At 31.6% G+C, this 14,177-nt stretch overlaps 2 protein-coding genes, 2 non-coding genes and 1 pseudogene across 5 annotated transcripts in view; 4 read left to right on the forward strand and 1 right to left on the reverse strand.

Annotated features, from left to right (window-relative positions):
• Positions 1–254: 254 nt before the first annotated feature.
• Positions 255–4,830, forward strand: LOC135664995 (ATP synthase subunit a, chloroplastic). Its single transcript, XM_065177109.1, has one exon. It carries the CDS (start codon positions 923–925, stop codon positions 1,664–1,666), a length of 744 nt encoding a protein of 247 aa, XP_065033181.1. The 5' UTR covers positions 255–922; the 3' UTR covers positions 1,667–4,830.
• On the forward strand, positions 2,352–7,906 carry LOC135664992 (ATP synthase subunit alpha, chloroplastic). The gene has a single exon (XM_065177107.1). The coding sequence runs from the start codon at positions 5,190–5,192 to the stop codon at positions 6,711–6,713; it is 1,524 nt and encodes a 507-aa protein (XP_065033179.1). The 5' UTR covers positions 2,352–5,189; the 3' UTR covers positions 6,714–7,906.
• TRNAR-UCU (transfer RNA arginine (anticodon UCU)) lies at positions 6,866–6,937 on the reverse strand. The gene has a single exon. It is a non-coding gene; the product is annotated as a tRNA-Arg (tRNA).
• Positions 7,907–9,065: 1,159 nt separating the features above from the next.
• TRNAS-GCU (transfer RNA serine (anticodon GCU)) lies at positions 9,066–9,153 on the forward strand. Its single transcript has one exon. It is a non-coding gene; the product is annotated as a tRNA-Ser (tRNA).
• Positions 9,154–12,245: 3,092 nt separating this feature from the next.
• Positions 12,246–14,177, forward strand: part of LOC135664994 (maturase K-like) — a 3,401-nt pseudogene continuing 1,469 nt past the window's right edge. Inside the window, exon 1 of the transcript XR_010509069.1 lies at positions 12,246–14,177. This exon is cut by the window's right edge and continues 1,469 nt beyond it. The product of XR_010509069.1 is annotated as a maturase K-like (transcript).

A 14,177-nucleotide genomic window follows, 5' to 3' on the forward strand; every position in this document is an offset into this window, starting at 1 on the left:
ACTAAGAAATGGAATCCTAGAATGGCCCCTTACATCTCTGCAAAGCGTAAAGGTATTCATATTACAAATCTCACTAGAACGGCTCGTTTTTTATCAGAAGCCTGTGATTTAGTTTTTGATGCAGCAAGTAGGGGAAAAAACTTCTTAATTGTTGGTACCAAAAATAAAGCAGCGGATTCAGTAGCATCAGCTGCAATAAGGGCCCGGTGTCATTATGTTAATAAAAAATGGCTCGGTGGTATGTTAACGAATTGGTCTACTACGGAAACGAGACTTCAAAAGTTCAGGGATTTAAGAGCAGAACAAAAGATGGGGAAACTCAACCGTCTTCCCAAAAGAGATGCCGCAATGTTGAAGAGAAAATTATCTGCCTTGCAAACATATCTCGGCGGTATCAAATATATGACGGGATTGCCTGATATTGTGATCATCGTTGATCAGCAAGAAGAATATATGGCTCTTCGAGAATGTGTAATTTTAGGGATTCCGACGATTTGTTTAATCGATACAAATTGTGACCCCGATCTCGCAGATATTTCGATCCCAGCCAATGATGACGCTATAGCTTCAATCCGATTGGTTCTTAACAAATTAGTATCCGCAATTTGTGAGGGCCGTTGTAGCTATATAAGAAATCGTTGATTATGATTAAGAATAATTAGTTAATTATTTGGGGATTTTATAGATTTATTGGATCGGTTACTATTCTTGAATTAAAAAAAAGAAAAAACAAAATGGAAATGTGGGCATATTGATAATATGTTATGATGTTATGTGATTTCTTGGTATCCTATGTAATTTCTTGATATCCTAAATATACGATTGATGAATACAATTAGTGATTCAAGTTGGTGAGTTGAGAAAGAGATGGTTGAATCAAAATAATTTATTTTTTGAAGTTCAATTTTTGTTAGAGGACCATATGAATGTTATACCATGTTCCATTAAAACACTCAAGGGGTTATACGATATATCGGGTGTAGAAGTAGGCCAACATTTCTATTGGCAAATAGGAGGTTTACAAGTCCATGCCCAAGTACTTATCACTTCTTGGGTAGTAATTGCTATCTTATTAGGTTCGGTGATCCTAGCTGTTCGGAATCCACAAACCATTCCGACCGGCGGTCAGAATTTCTTCGAATATGTCCTTGAATTTATTCGAGACTTGAGCAAAACCCAGATTGGAGAAGAATATGGTCCTTGGGTTCCCTTTATTGGAACTATGTTCCTATTTATTTTTGTTTCTAACTGGTCAGGTGCTCTTTTACCTTGGAAAATTATACAGTTACCTCATGGGGAGTTAGCTGCGCCCACGAATGATATAAATACTACTGTTGCTTTAGCTTTACTCACGTCAGTCGCATATTTTTATGCGGGTCTTAGCAAAAAAGGATTGGGTTATTTTGGGAAATACATTCAACCAACTCCAATACTTTTACCAATTAACATCCTAGAAGATTTCACAAAACCCTTATCTCTTAGTTTTCGACTTTTCGGGAATATATTGGCTGATGAATTAGTAGTTGTCGTTCTTGTTTCTTTAGTCCCTTCAGTAGTTCCTATACCTGTCATGTTTCTTGGATTATTTACAAGTGGTATTCAAGCTCTTATTTTTGCAACGTTAGCTGCGGCTTATATAGGTGAATCCATGGAGGGTCATCATTGACTAGCTTTCAAAATAGTCTTTTTATTATTATTTTTTATTATTATTATTAAGTAAGTTTATCCCAATTCATGCGTGGTTCAAGATAATCCAATTGGTTGGGGAACATAATAACGTATTACTATATGACTTAGAGTTTTAGGAGAAAAGATGGACGGTATTACAGAATTGTAAAAAAAAAAAGAAGGGTTGGGGAGGTTATACTAGATGTATGTAATGTCTATAAGCTCGGACCCCGTCTATGTTTCTAGGAATGATTCTAGAATCCGATTTAATCTAAAAAAAATGCGGGTGGTTTACGTTATGGAAGAAACAAATATATATGTCATATTAGAATGACATTAGATATTCATTAGTTATATAAGGCTATCCCTATCATCCTATATAACATCACTATATTACATAATTACATGCTATTACTTAATTACATGCTATTACTTAATTACATACTATTACTATTTTTATAATCATAACTTCTACTCTGTAATCATAATATAATCCTATACATAATATAAAATATAATCCTATACATAATATAATCCTATAATGATAATATAATATAATAATAATATTAATATAATAATAATATAATAAATATAATAATAAATAATAATAAATAAATAAATAAATATAAGTAAATAAATATAAGTAATAAAATAAGTATTAGTTAACATTAATAATTAGTTTAATAGTTAATATTAATATAAGTATTAATATTCATATGTAAAATATCTAAGTATCAATTAAGTATTAGTTAATATAATCATTTATAATTATATTATCGATAATTATTAGTATTAATTATTACTATATATTGATATTGGTACTACTACATACTTTTATATTACTACATATTGATATATTGATATTGATTTGTATTGGTATTAATTTGATTGATATTGATTGCAGCTCACACTGCATTTAGTCACACTCCATTTAGACGGATTTCAATATCAGTCCTTCTATTTTGTCTGTGATTGTGGATTGAATGAACAAAGAGATGAACTCAAGAATGGTGTAGTAAAGAACGAAGAATTAAATGAAAGAGTGGTTCGAAACAAAGAAATACAATAGTTAGAACTGTATGCATATGGATTTACAAAAACTCCATTATGGGTAAAAACGAGATAGTTGTGACGATTCAGTTCAGTAATTTAGTAATATTATCATTTCAATTCGGAGTTTTTAGTTACTTCGGACCGCTGGATCTTAATGATAAAATGAGTAATAATTCATTGGTTGATTGTATCATTAACCATTTCTTTTTTTTTGTGCGAGGAACTTACCATGAATCCACTGATTTCTGCCGCTTCCGTTATTGCTGCTGGATTGGCCGTGGGGCTTGCTTCTATTGGACCTGGAGTTGGTCAAGGTACTGCTGCAGGCCAAGCTGTAGAAGGTATTGCGAGACAACCAGAAGCAGAGGGTAAAATACGAGGTACTTTATTGCTTAGTCTAGCTTTTATGGAAGCTTTAACAATTTACGGACTGGTCGTGGCGTTAGCGCTTTTATTTGCGAATCCTTTTGTTTAATCCTAGAAATAAATAGAAAAAAGTACCTTACATACTTTTTTCTTATTTTATTAACTTTAACTTGGAATTGCCCTTTGCTTCTTCGAATTATATTTACACTTTACTTATAAATTACTTATTTGTTGAGACAATACGCCAGGAAGGGCTGATTTGAGGATGAGGAATTACCAGATTCGCTTGCTTTCTTCCTTTCTGTCCTTAGCTTAGTACAATAGAAAACTTTTTTACTTTCATTGTTCGAAGCGTTTCAACAAACGAAATAGTTATCAATTGATATGAGATCTAAGACCTAAGTAAAGTATCTTATTGGAAACTTCTTGAAAACTTAAAAAATAATAAATTTCAAACAAATGATTTAATCTATTGCCATTAAATAAAGTGGAAATGAAATTAATAAAAAGAAATCGATCAAAAAAAGGCGAGTGAAGTGATACAAAAAGAACTCTGTTCTTTGTTAGTCCTATCCATAAGAGAGGGGAGCATATGAAAAATGTAATCGATTCTTTCGTTTCCTTGGGTCACTGGCCATCCGCCGGGAGTTTCGGGTTTAATACCGATATTTTAGCAACAAATCCAATAAATCTAAGTGTAGTGCTTGGTGTATTGATTTATTTTGGAAAGGGAGTGTGTGCGAGTTGTGTATTTCAAGAATAGGTTGGATCCATCCAGCTGCACTTTATTTATGGTATTTATAGGAGAAATAGGAAAAAGGTGCACGATCTCGACGAATTACTTCTGAATAAATTAAGAAATCATATGTAAGAACCATAGCATTTCGTGACTTATTGGTAAATCCACTTTGATTCTCTATCAACCAATAATGTGAGACCATTAACATGGTTAAAGCTAAATTGTTTAAAGTCCAGGTAAAACATGGTACTCTTTCTACCACTTCTACCACTACGTTAGTAACGAAATGGTTAAAAAAAAAATAGTTGGTAATTTATTTGATTTGATATAGAACACTCATATCGATAAAAGAATTTGAACCATTTACTAGAAAAATGAGCACTTTGCTTTTTTTATCTAATGCCGAAATGACGACCTATGTATAAAAAAAGAGGAATTTTTGGACTTGAAGAAACAAATAAAAAATATAATAATTATTATTTTCATTTTTTTAAAATGAAAAATGAAATAGAATTCTAAAAATGAAAATGATAAATAAAATACAAAACAAATATAAATAAAATACAAATAAAGAAACAACTTTGCTGACAATTCTAGATTTTTGTCTGGTCTAGTCGGAAGAGTCCTCCTGATATTCTGGTCTTGTATCAGTTTTGACATCTTTGAATACAAACAGAAAAGAGAGGGTAGGCTCATTACATTAAAAAAGATATGGGAATACCCACACCATAAATAAAACATTAAAAAAGATATGGGAATACCCACACCATAAATAAAATAAATAATTGAGCGTGAGAGCCAAATGAATCGAAAGATTCATGTTTGGTTCGGGAAGAGATCATGGAAGTTTTGAAATTAATGATAAGATAATCTACTTTCATTAAATGATTTATTAGATAATCGAAAACAGAGGATTTTGAATACTATTCGAAATTCGGAAGAATTACGTAAAGGGGCCATTGAGCAGCTCGAAAGAGCCCGGGCTCGCTTACGTAAAGTGGAAATGGAAGCAGATGAGTATCGAATGAATGGATACTCTGAAATAGAACGAGAAAAACAAAATTTGATTAATGCCACTAGTAATAGTTTGGAACAATTAGAAAATTACAAAAATGAAACCCTTCAGTTTGAACAACAAAGAGCGATTAATCAGGTCCGACAACGAGTTTTCCAACAAGCCTTACAAGGAGCTCTAGGAACTCTGAATAGTTGCTTGAATAGCGAGTTACATTTCCGTACGATCCGTGCTAATATTGGCATTCTCGGGGCCATGCAAGAAATAACTGATTAGCCCTTCTTTTTTTAGTTATAGTTTAGGCATTATTTTTATCTTTTCCTTCCTAAAAAGAATAAAGAAACACTAATGGTAACCCTTCGAGCCGACGAAATTAGTAATATTATTCGTGAGCGTATTGAACAATATAGTAGAGAAATAAAGATTGTGAATACCGGTACCGTACTTCAAGTAGGCGACGGAATTGCTCGTGTTCATGGTCTTGATGAAGTAATGGCAGGTGAATTAGTAGAGTTTCAAGAGGGTACAATAGGCATTGCTCTGAATTTGGAATCAAATAATGTTGGCGTTGTATTAATGGGTGATGGTTTGATGATACAAGAGGGAAGTTCCGTAAAAGCAACAGGACGAATTGCTCAGATACCTGTGAGTGAGGGTTATTTGGGTCGTGTTATAAATGCTCTGGCTAAACCTATTGATGGGAGAGGTGAAATTTCAGCTTCTGAATCTCGGTTAATTGAATCTCCTGCCCCAGGTATTATTTCTAGACGTTCTGTATATGAGCCTCTTCAAACGGGGCTTATTGCCATTGATTCGATGATCCCTATAGGACGCGGTCAGCGAGAATTAATTATTGGGGACAGACAGACCGGCAAAACAGCCGTAGCCACAGATACGATTCTCAATCAAAAAGGTCAAAATGTAATATGTGTTTATGTAGCTATTGGTCAAAAAGCATCTTCTGTGGCTCAGGTAGTGACTACTTTCCGGGAAAAGGGGGCGATGGAATATACTATTGTGGTAGCCGAAACGGCGGATTCACCTGCTACATTACAATACCTCGCTCCTTATACGGGAGCGGCTCTGGCTGAGTTTTTTATGTATCGTGGACAACATACTTTAATAATTTATGATGATCTCTCCAAACAGGCACAAGCTTATCGCCAAATGTCTCTTCTATTAAGAAGACCTCCCGGTCGTGAAGCTTATCCAGGAGATGTTTTTTATTTGCATTCACGACTTTTGGAAAGAGCCGCTAAATCAAATTCTAGTTTAGGTGAAGGAAGTATGACCGCTTTACCGATAGTTGAGACTCAATCTGGAGACGTTTCAGCTTATATTCCTACTAATGTAATTTCCATTACAGATGGACAAATATTCTTATCTGCCGATCTATTCAATGCTGGAATCCGACCTGCTATTAATGTGGGTATTTCCGTTTCCAGAGTAGGATCCGCAGCTCAAATTAAAGCCATGAAACAAGTAGCCGGCAAATCAAAATTGGAACTAGCGCAATTCACAGAGTTAGAAGCCTTTGCACAATTCGCTTCTGATCTCGATAAAGCTACTCAGAATCAATTGGCAAGAGGTCAACGATTACGCGAGTTGCTTAAACAATCCCAATCAGACCCTCTCGCAGTGGAAGAACAGATAGCTACTATTTATACCGGAGCGAATGGATATCTTGATCCGCTAGAAATTGGACAGGTAAAGAAATTTCTCAGTCAGTTACGTAGCTACTTAAAAAACAATAAACCTAAATTTCAAGAAATTATATCTTCTACCAAGACATTCACCGAGGAAGTAGAATTTCTTTTGAAGGAAGCTATTCAAGAACAGATCGAACTGTTTTTACTTCAGGAACAAACATAAATTTCTTACTTTTATTCTATTCTTGGTATATTCTATTCTTAGTACAAGAGTAATCATTGAGAAATAGTTCTGATTCGAATGATTCAAAAAGGGTTTCTTAGTATAGCCATTTTTAAAAAGTATAGCCATTTTAAAAATAGATGGAAATAAATTGCGTCCAATAGGATTTGAACCTATACCAAAGGTTTAGAAGACCTCTGTCCTATCCATTAGACAATGGACGCTTTTCATTCCTATTTTATTTTTTTGTATTCTTACTTTCTTTTGTTCGGATAAAAAATCAAATTACACGGAAAATATTTTAGGGAATAAAAAAGAATGCATATCTAAATTGATGGTGCATGTATGTATAATACATAATAAGATGTATAATACATAACATAATAAGATGTATAATACATAATAAGAAATATGGAGCGGGTAGCGGGAATCGAACCCGCATCGTTAGCTTGGAAGGCTAGGGGTTATAGTCGACGTTGCTTGATCACTTTTAACGTCTCTAATTCAAAACCGAACGTGAAATTTTGATTTCATTCGGCTCCTTTATGGAAGATTGATGTATTCCTAGAGAAAATTAGATCCATAACATCTATGTCAGCCTTTCTGTCTGAATGTATCCCAAACTACTCGCTTACTAGATGATCCCTCTAGAGGAGAGGGATTATACCAAATCCGTCTAGTCTAGTTACTTCGTTCCCTATTTCCACTCGCAGGATCCCGAGGAAAAGAATTTGGTTTCCACCGAGCTGAAACAATATGCTGATGGTTCTAGTAAACCAAAACCACCCTTTTCTAGCTTGTTTGGCTTCAATTTCCCTTTTACAACACCAAAATTTAAGATCTAGTTACGATTGGAAATAAACTTTTGTATCTTCATCCATAGATCCTTTATTCATACTCATTCGATTGGAAGAATTGATCCAATTCAAAAAAAATTATGTTTCACGACTCCATATACATAATCCAATTTTCTTATTCAATTTCGAAAATAGAATTTCTAATTGGACTTTGGATACAAATCGTGAGAATGTATGTTCTTCCTCAAATATGCTATTGAGAGGTAAAGGATTAAACCCTTTTAAGAAATAAAGTTTTTGATCGGAGTATGCAAAAAACCGAGAGACCCCTTAACTTTTTAAGTTGTTAATAGAACGAATCACACTTTTACCACTAAACTATACCCGCTACATATACATTATTGTATATGAATGGACTATTTGTCGAACAAGGGAGTGAGACGCAATCAAGATAGCATTAAAATTATAACGTTGACACATATTTAGTCCCGCCAGCCAGGGACTTAAAAGGCGAAGAGCACAAAGCTTTTCTAAATAACATATATAAATTTAAAAAACAGTATAAAGTTATACTTATACTTTTCCTTTGCTGGATTGCTGGCATTCTCAGTCTGTCTGAAGGGGTCATTGAAGCTGGACAAAAAAAGAGGTACTGGCCCGGCCAGTACTTAACTAGGACCAGGCCGGGAGAATAAACCTTTCGTACAAAATTAAAGAAGTAAGGTTTTCTTTCTATTGGAGATACCTGTTTCGAATCTTATCTAAATGGAATTCTTGATCAAATTCGTTCTTGACTTACTCTTAACTTACTTAAATGAAACTTAAATTAAATTACGTAAATGTAAATTAACTTAAATATAAATATAATTATATAATTACTTATATAATTACATTACTTAAATTATTAAAATTAACTTAACTTAATATAAATATAATTATATAATTATAATTATATAATTACTTAATTATATAATTACTTATAATATAATATTATTATAATATAATATTATTAATTACTTAATTATATAATTACTTATAATATACAATTACTTATAAAATTACTTATAATATAATATTATAATATTTAATATTATAATATTTAAGAAATTTTTTATTACATAAAAAAAACCTTTAATTTGTTTTTTCTTTACTTTAATTGAAAATAAAATTTCAATTCCTTTAACCTTTAAATTTAGATTAGAATTTATTAATAATTTTAATTTTTAATTATTCACTTTTTATTTTTTTTTTATTTCATCTGTAATGAAATCTATTCTATAATTAGAAATTTTAATAGAATGTTTCATATTTCTAATGATAATGTTATAATTATAATGTTTAATATCTTTCTTAAATTATAATGTTTAATATCTTTCTTAATAAAAAATATTATATTAATGTCTTTCTTAAACTTAATAATTAATATCTTAAAAATTAAAAATTTTTTCTTTTTTATTATTTTCTTTTCTTTTTTTATTTAATTTCAATTTAAATTGAAATAGTTAATTTCAATTTCATTTGAAATTTTATTGAAATTTCAATTTTATTTAAATTGGGAGAGATGGCTGAGTGGACTAAAGCGGCGGATTGCTAATCCGTTGTACGAGTTATTCGTACCGAGGGTTCGAATCCCTCTCTCTCCGCCCGCTCTGATTACTTGATACTTTCGATTTCGAAGGAATTTCGATTCCTTTATTTTTTTATAGGTAAAGTGAATATATGGAATAGATAAAATAATAAGAAAAAATTAGAAAAACAAAGAAAACTCAATTTTTTTTTATTCCTCACGTCCAGGATTACGTCCCGGATCATTAGATAAGAATCCGAAGATGAAGAGAGAAACAAAGAATATCACTACTGTGTAAACAAAGAGTTTGAGAGTAAGCATTACACAATCTCCAAGATAAGATCATTTTAGAAAAAGGGAATAGATTACCTATTTTTTCTTTTTACCACATATACTATTTTGTTTGATTTGACATCATACCCCCCAAAATGGAGTTTTTTGATTTGAAAAGAAAAAGAAAGTCACTTTTACGAATTTCTTTGTAATAAGATTTTTATTCCTTCCTCACAAAAATTTTCTTGTCATATCGACAATTAGGTATTGTAGGGGACCTAGACCTAATAAACTCCTTACTCACTGAAAGGTCAGAACGAGTAAATAAACTGATCAAAATTCATCTCCGCGGTTACTCAATATACAAGAATTTCCATTTTTTAATCGAGGGTTTATAATTCTAATGTAAGACTTAGCCGATCTTATCCATTTTTATAATTTTTTTTGTCGAATAAATCATGAATGGATTTGGCAAAGTATTAAGGATTTTATCGAAAACTTACAGCAGCTTGCCAAACAAAGGCTAAGAGAAAAAAGAGAACAGGTATGACAGGCATCACATCTACGATTGGATTGAAAACGGCATAAGCTTCAGGCAATTTGGCAAAGAAAAAACTATTCGAATAAAGGACAGAATTAAGACAGATACAGATTAAGCTAAAGATATTAAACATAACAAACATTTCGTTCTTGTAGATTAGATAATTTTATTTTGATTGAGTTATTTTTATAAGGGAAAAATGAAAAAGGCAAGTCAAAAAATCCTTCTTTTTTTTTGAACTCTCCCAAATCAAAAATCCTTCCTTCCATTCTCAAATGAGAATACAAGGAATTCTACTTTCATACATTATCTTAATTGAATTCTATGTAATGATCAATTAACTTTTTTGATTCTATATCTAATCTACATGTGTTGAATCCTAGCAACAAACAAAATACCCCATATGTTTTTATTATGTATTATGTATTTTTTTGGGGGGGGGGATTGACGAATAACTAATTCTAATAATAGTCTTGACTAGTGCCAAACAGGAAAAATGGGGCGTGGCCAAGCGGTAAGGCAGCGGGTTTTGGTCCCGTTATTCGGAGGTTCGAATCCTTCCGTCCCAGATCGTTTCCATCAGAAACAAAAGATGGGATCACATTGTATCCCACATAAAACGGAAAAATCTTAAAGAGAACAACCTTTTCTTTTGTTCTGAATTCTTAGAATGTCTTTTGTTCTGAATTCTTAGAATGAATTCTTAGAATGGATTCTTAGAATCCATTTGATTTATCACAAGCATAATAAAGTGTCAAATACAGGTGGAAGTTTTTTTGAATAAAAAAAAGAGAAATTTGGGGTCTATCATTCACATTCATAATATGCTCGTACTATTGTTATATTCATTATGTCCCATATTCATGAAATATGAATTCTAAATATGAATTATAATTCTCACATGATGCATTCCGAATTGAAGCGTGAAACAAAAGCATCTCTATTCCCTTCCACACAAAGCCTAAAGTCAAAAATAGGGTATCCCAATTTCACATTCTATGTGAAGACTAAAGAGTAGGGAGTTTGTCGTACTAATTTCATCACTGGTTTTAAAACTTCTAAAGCTGTGCTGTGGCGTGGGAAAAAATAGGATAAAAATTGTCTGAATTCCATTTCTTTCTATCTTATATCTTAGATGCCTCAAATGAAAATAATTGTAAATCAATGTAACGTAGCGATTGGGGGGAAATTTTGATATTCCATATTTTTAACTTGATTTTATGGAATTGATGGAAAAATTGTTGAACCTGAAGTAAAACAAAATCTATATAAACTAAAATAAACAAGGCCTACGCTATGCCTATATGTATGATATATATTGTGTATTGTTATTATATTGTTGTATTTCAATAACAATGTTGTTGTATTTCAATAACAATGTTGTTGTATTTCAATAACAATGGCCTTTCACTTAAGTGAAAAGAATTTGTGGAAGGGGATCTTTGATTTTAAAAATATCCATGATTACCCCCAGTAACAATATTCAGATTCTTTCTTTCAGATGAAAGAAAGAATAAGGATCTTAATGTTGCCGTACATGAGACCTTTTCTATTTCATACTCATGAAAATAGATAAACTAGATTATCAATTTACTTCTTTGGTTAAAAGAAAACCAATTGATAATTCAATTGAACATGGTAAAATTTATGTCTCCTTAGGGAATGAAATATCTGCTAAAAATTTTTAGCTACTCATTGTGATTGCGTCGACTTGGTGATTGAATTAGAGATCCAGTTTAGTCATGACTAGAAAACATAGTTCCAGTCATGATGTTGAAGTCGGAGATTTTTAAAACATTTTTTTATGAACTCTTGGTTGGTACTCGAAGAAATATGATAAATCAATAGTATCTAGAAACTTACGACCTTTTTGTTTTTTGGTCATTGGAACAGTTTATTTGACTAATAATTTATTTTTTTCCGGGATTGGAAATATATTAAATTAAAGGATTTGAGGTTTATAGTTTTTTTGTTCTAGAAAAATAGATTCTGCATTTCATGATTGATCGTCCCGAACAATCTGTTGGAGATGTAAAGTAAATAAGTCTTAAGCAAACATCTTTCTTAGAAATACGTTTCATTCATATGATAGAATATCGAGTTAAAGAAATTGGATCCTTGCTGAGCTTTCTCCGGATAAATACAATACTTATCTATCCATAGAATACTTATCTATCCATAGGTATAAAGTATAGACTATTATATAGTTCCCGTTGTTCCCATCGAGCCAATGACTATTCATGATTACATATTAAATCAATTCCATTGCGGTTTGAAATTAAATTGAATTCTAAATTAGAGGAATGTTATGGTAAAACTTCGTTTGAAACGATGTGGTAGAAAGCAACGTGCGACTTGAAGGACATGATCCGCTGTGGATTTTTACATCCACCATTTTCTATACAAATGAAGATGCTCTTGGCTCGACATAGTTTGTTCTGTTCCATTAGGAATCTAATTTTTCTTAGGTTGATAGTACATGATGGAGCTCGAGCGGAAAGGATTGATTCATTTATCAAGGGGAAGAATCTAGGGTTAGTGCCAATCAATCAATAAGTTAGACCAGCTTTGTAAGTATATCCTTAAAATATAAAATAATCGGAATTGATAAAACTATTTCGATCAAAAAAAAGTGTATCACAGAGGAATCAATTCTTCGTATTCTATTTCTATGGGTATTCTATTTCTATAGAAAGAAATAAAAAAAACAAAAGGTATGTTGCTGCCCTTTTGAAAGGAGTAAGGATCACCGAAGTAATGTCTAAACCCAATGATTTTACAAAGCAAAGATAAAGGATTCCGAAACAAGGAAACACTATTTTCAATTGTCTCAAAAATTGGATCAGAATTAGGAATAAAAATAGATTCGAGATGAGACAAACAAAAGAGGTTAGAGACGGCTCAAGAAATGTCTAAGGATTTCCCTTCGAATTCTGTCAGAATTACCCAACTTGAGTTATGAGTACGAATGAAATTTATTTTTTTTTTTTTTTTTAGGAAGAACAAAATAATAATAATGAATTAGACTATGATTTGAGTCATTATTTTGTGTTTACTATTTGATATTATATACAGAAAGATATACCGAAATAAAAATAATTTTTTCTCGAGCTCGAGCCGTATGAGGAGAAAAACCTCCTATACGTTTCTGGGGGGGGATTGTTTATGTACATCTATCCCAATGAGCCATCTATCGAATCGTTGCAATTGATGTTCGATCCCGAAGAGAAGGAAGAGATTTTCGAAAAGTGGGTTTTTATGATCCGATAAAGAATCAAACTTATTTAAACGTTCCCGCTATTCTATATTTCCTTGAAAAGGGCGCTCAACCTACAGGAACTGTTTATGATATTTTAAGTAAGGCAGAATTTTTTAAAGAAAAAACCTCGAGTTAATTAAAAGAAAAAACAACAAAATTAATAAAAAAGGGGGGAGATGATTAATATAAAATCTATCTTTGTATAATTTTTTACTTACAATTTTTTACCTAAAATTTTCCCTTTTCTTGCTCTATTCATACTTAAATTTACTTTTTTCTTGTTATAGGAATCCACCAACAAACAAGGGATTAATCTTGCTTATTGTACCTCTATTGATTGAGTAAACCCGAGATTTTTTCTTTATCTTTTCCTTATTTTTTTCCATCAAAATTTCTTATTTATGTTGTGCCAACCCAATACAAATCCTTATTTTATTTACTTTATTTGTTATTTGTTTTCTCAACATTGCATTCATATTGACAATGGTGTATCGAACAAATATAATTGATCATAGATAAATTAATTGATCATAGATAAATAAATCTCTTTATCCAGACCCCATATTGGGTTTTAACTTCACTTTTACTCAAATAATGGGTTTTGCATTGTTGGGTTTACTGTCATATAAGACGTATTTTGGAATTTAACTTAACAAAAATAAAAAATTGATAAAAAACTGGTAGGTCTGTCACAATTTTAGCATCTCTTTTAGGAATCTGGTGTTTTTAAATATGATCTGTACATTTTCTATTTATTTTGTATAATCGATCATAAAACATAAAATATTTTTTTATTTATTATTAGTTCAATGTTTTGATGGGGTCGTGCAGTGCAATTTAATGGATTTTTCATTTTTATCGTATCTACATATCCTATTTATTTTATTTTATTCGGGTTGCTAACTCAACGGTAGAGTACTCGGCTTTTAAGTGCGACTATGATCTTTTACACATTTTGATGAAGCAACAAATTCGTCCAGACTATTGGTAGAGTCTATAAGACCACGACTGATCCTCAAGGGTAATG

This window comes from Musa acuminata, unplaced genomic scaffold (assembly GCF_036884655.1).
Source record: "Musa acuminata AAA Group cultivar baxijiao unplaced genomic scaffold, Cavendish_Baxijiao_AAA HiC_scaffold_921, whole genome shotgun sequence".
Classification (NCBI taxonomy): domain Eukaryota; kingdom Viridiplantae; phylum Streptophyta; class Magnoliopsida; order Zingiberales; family Musaceae; genus Musa; species Musa acuminata.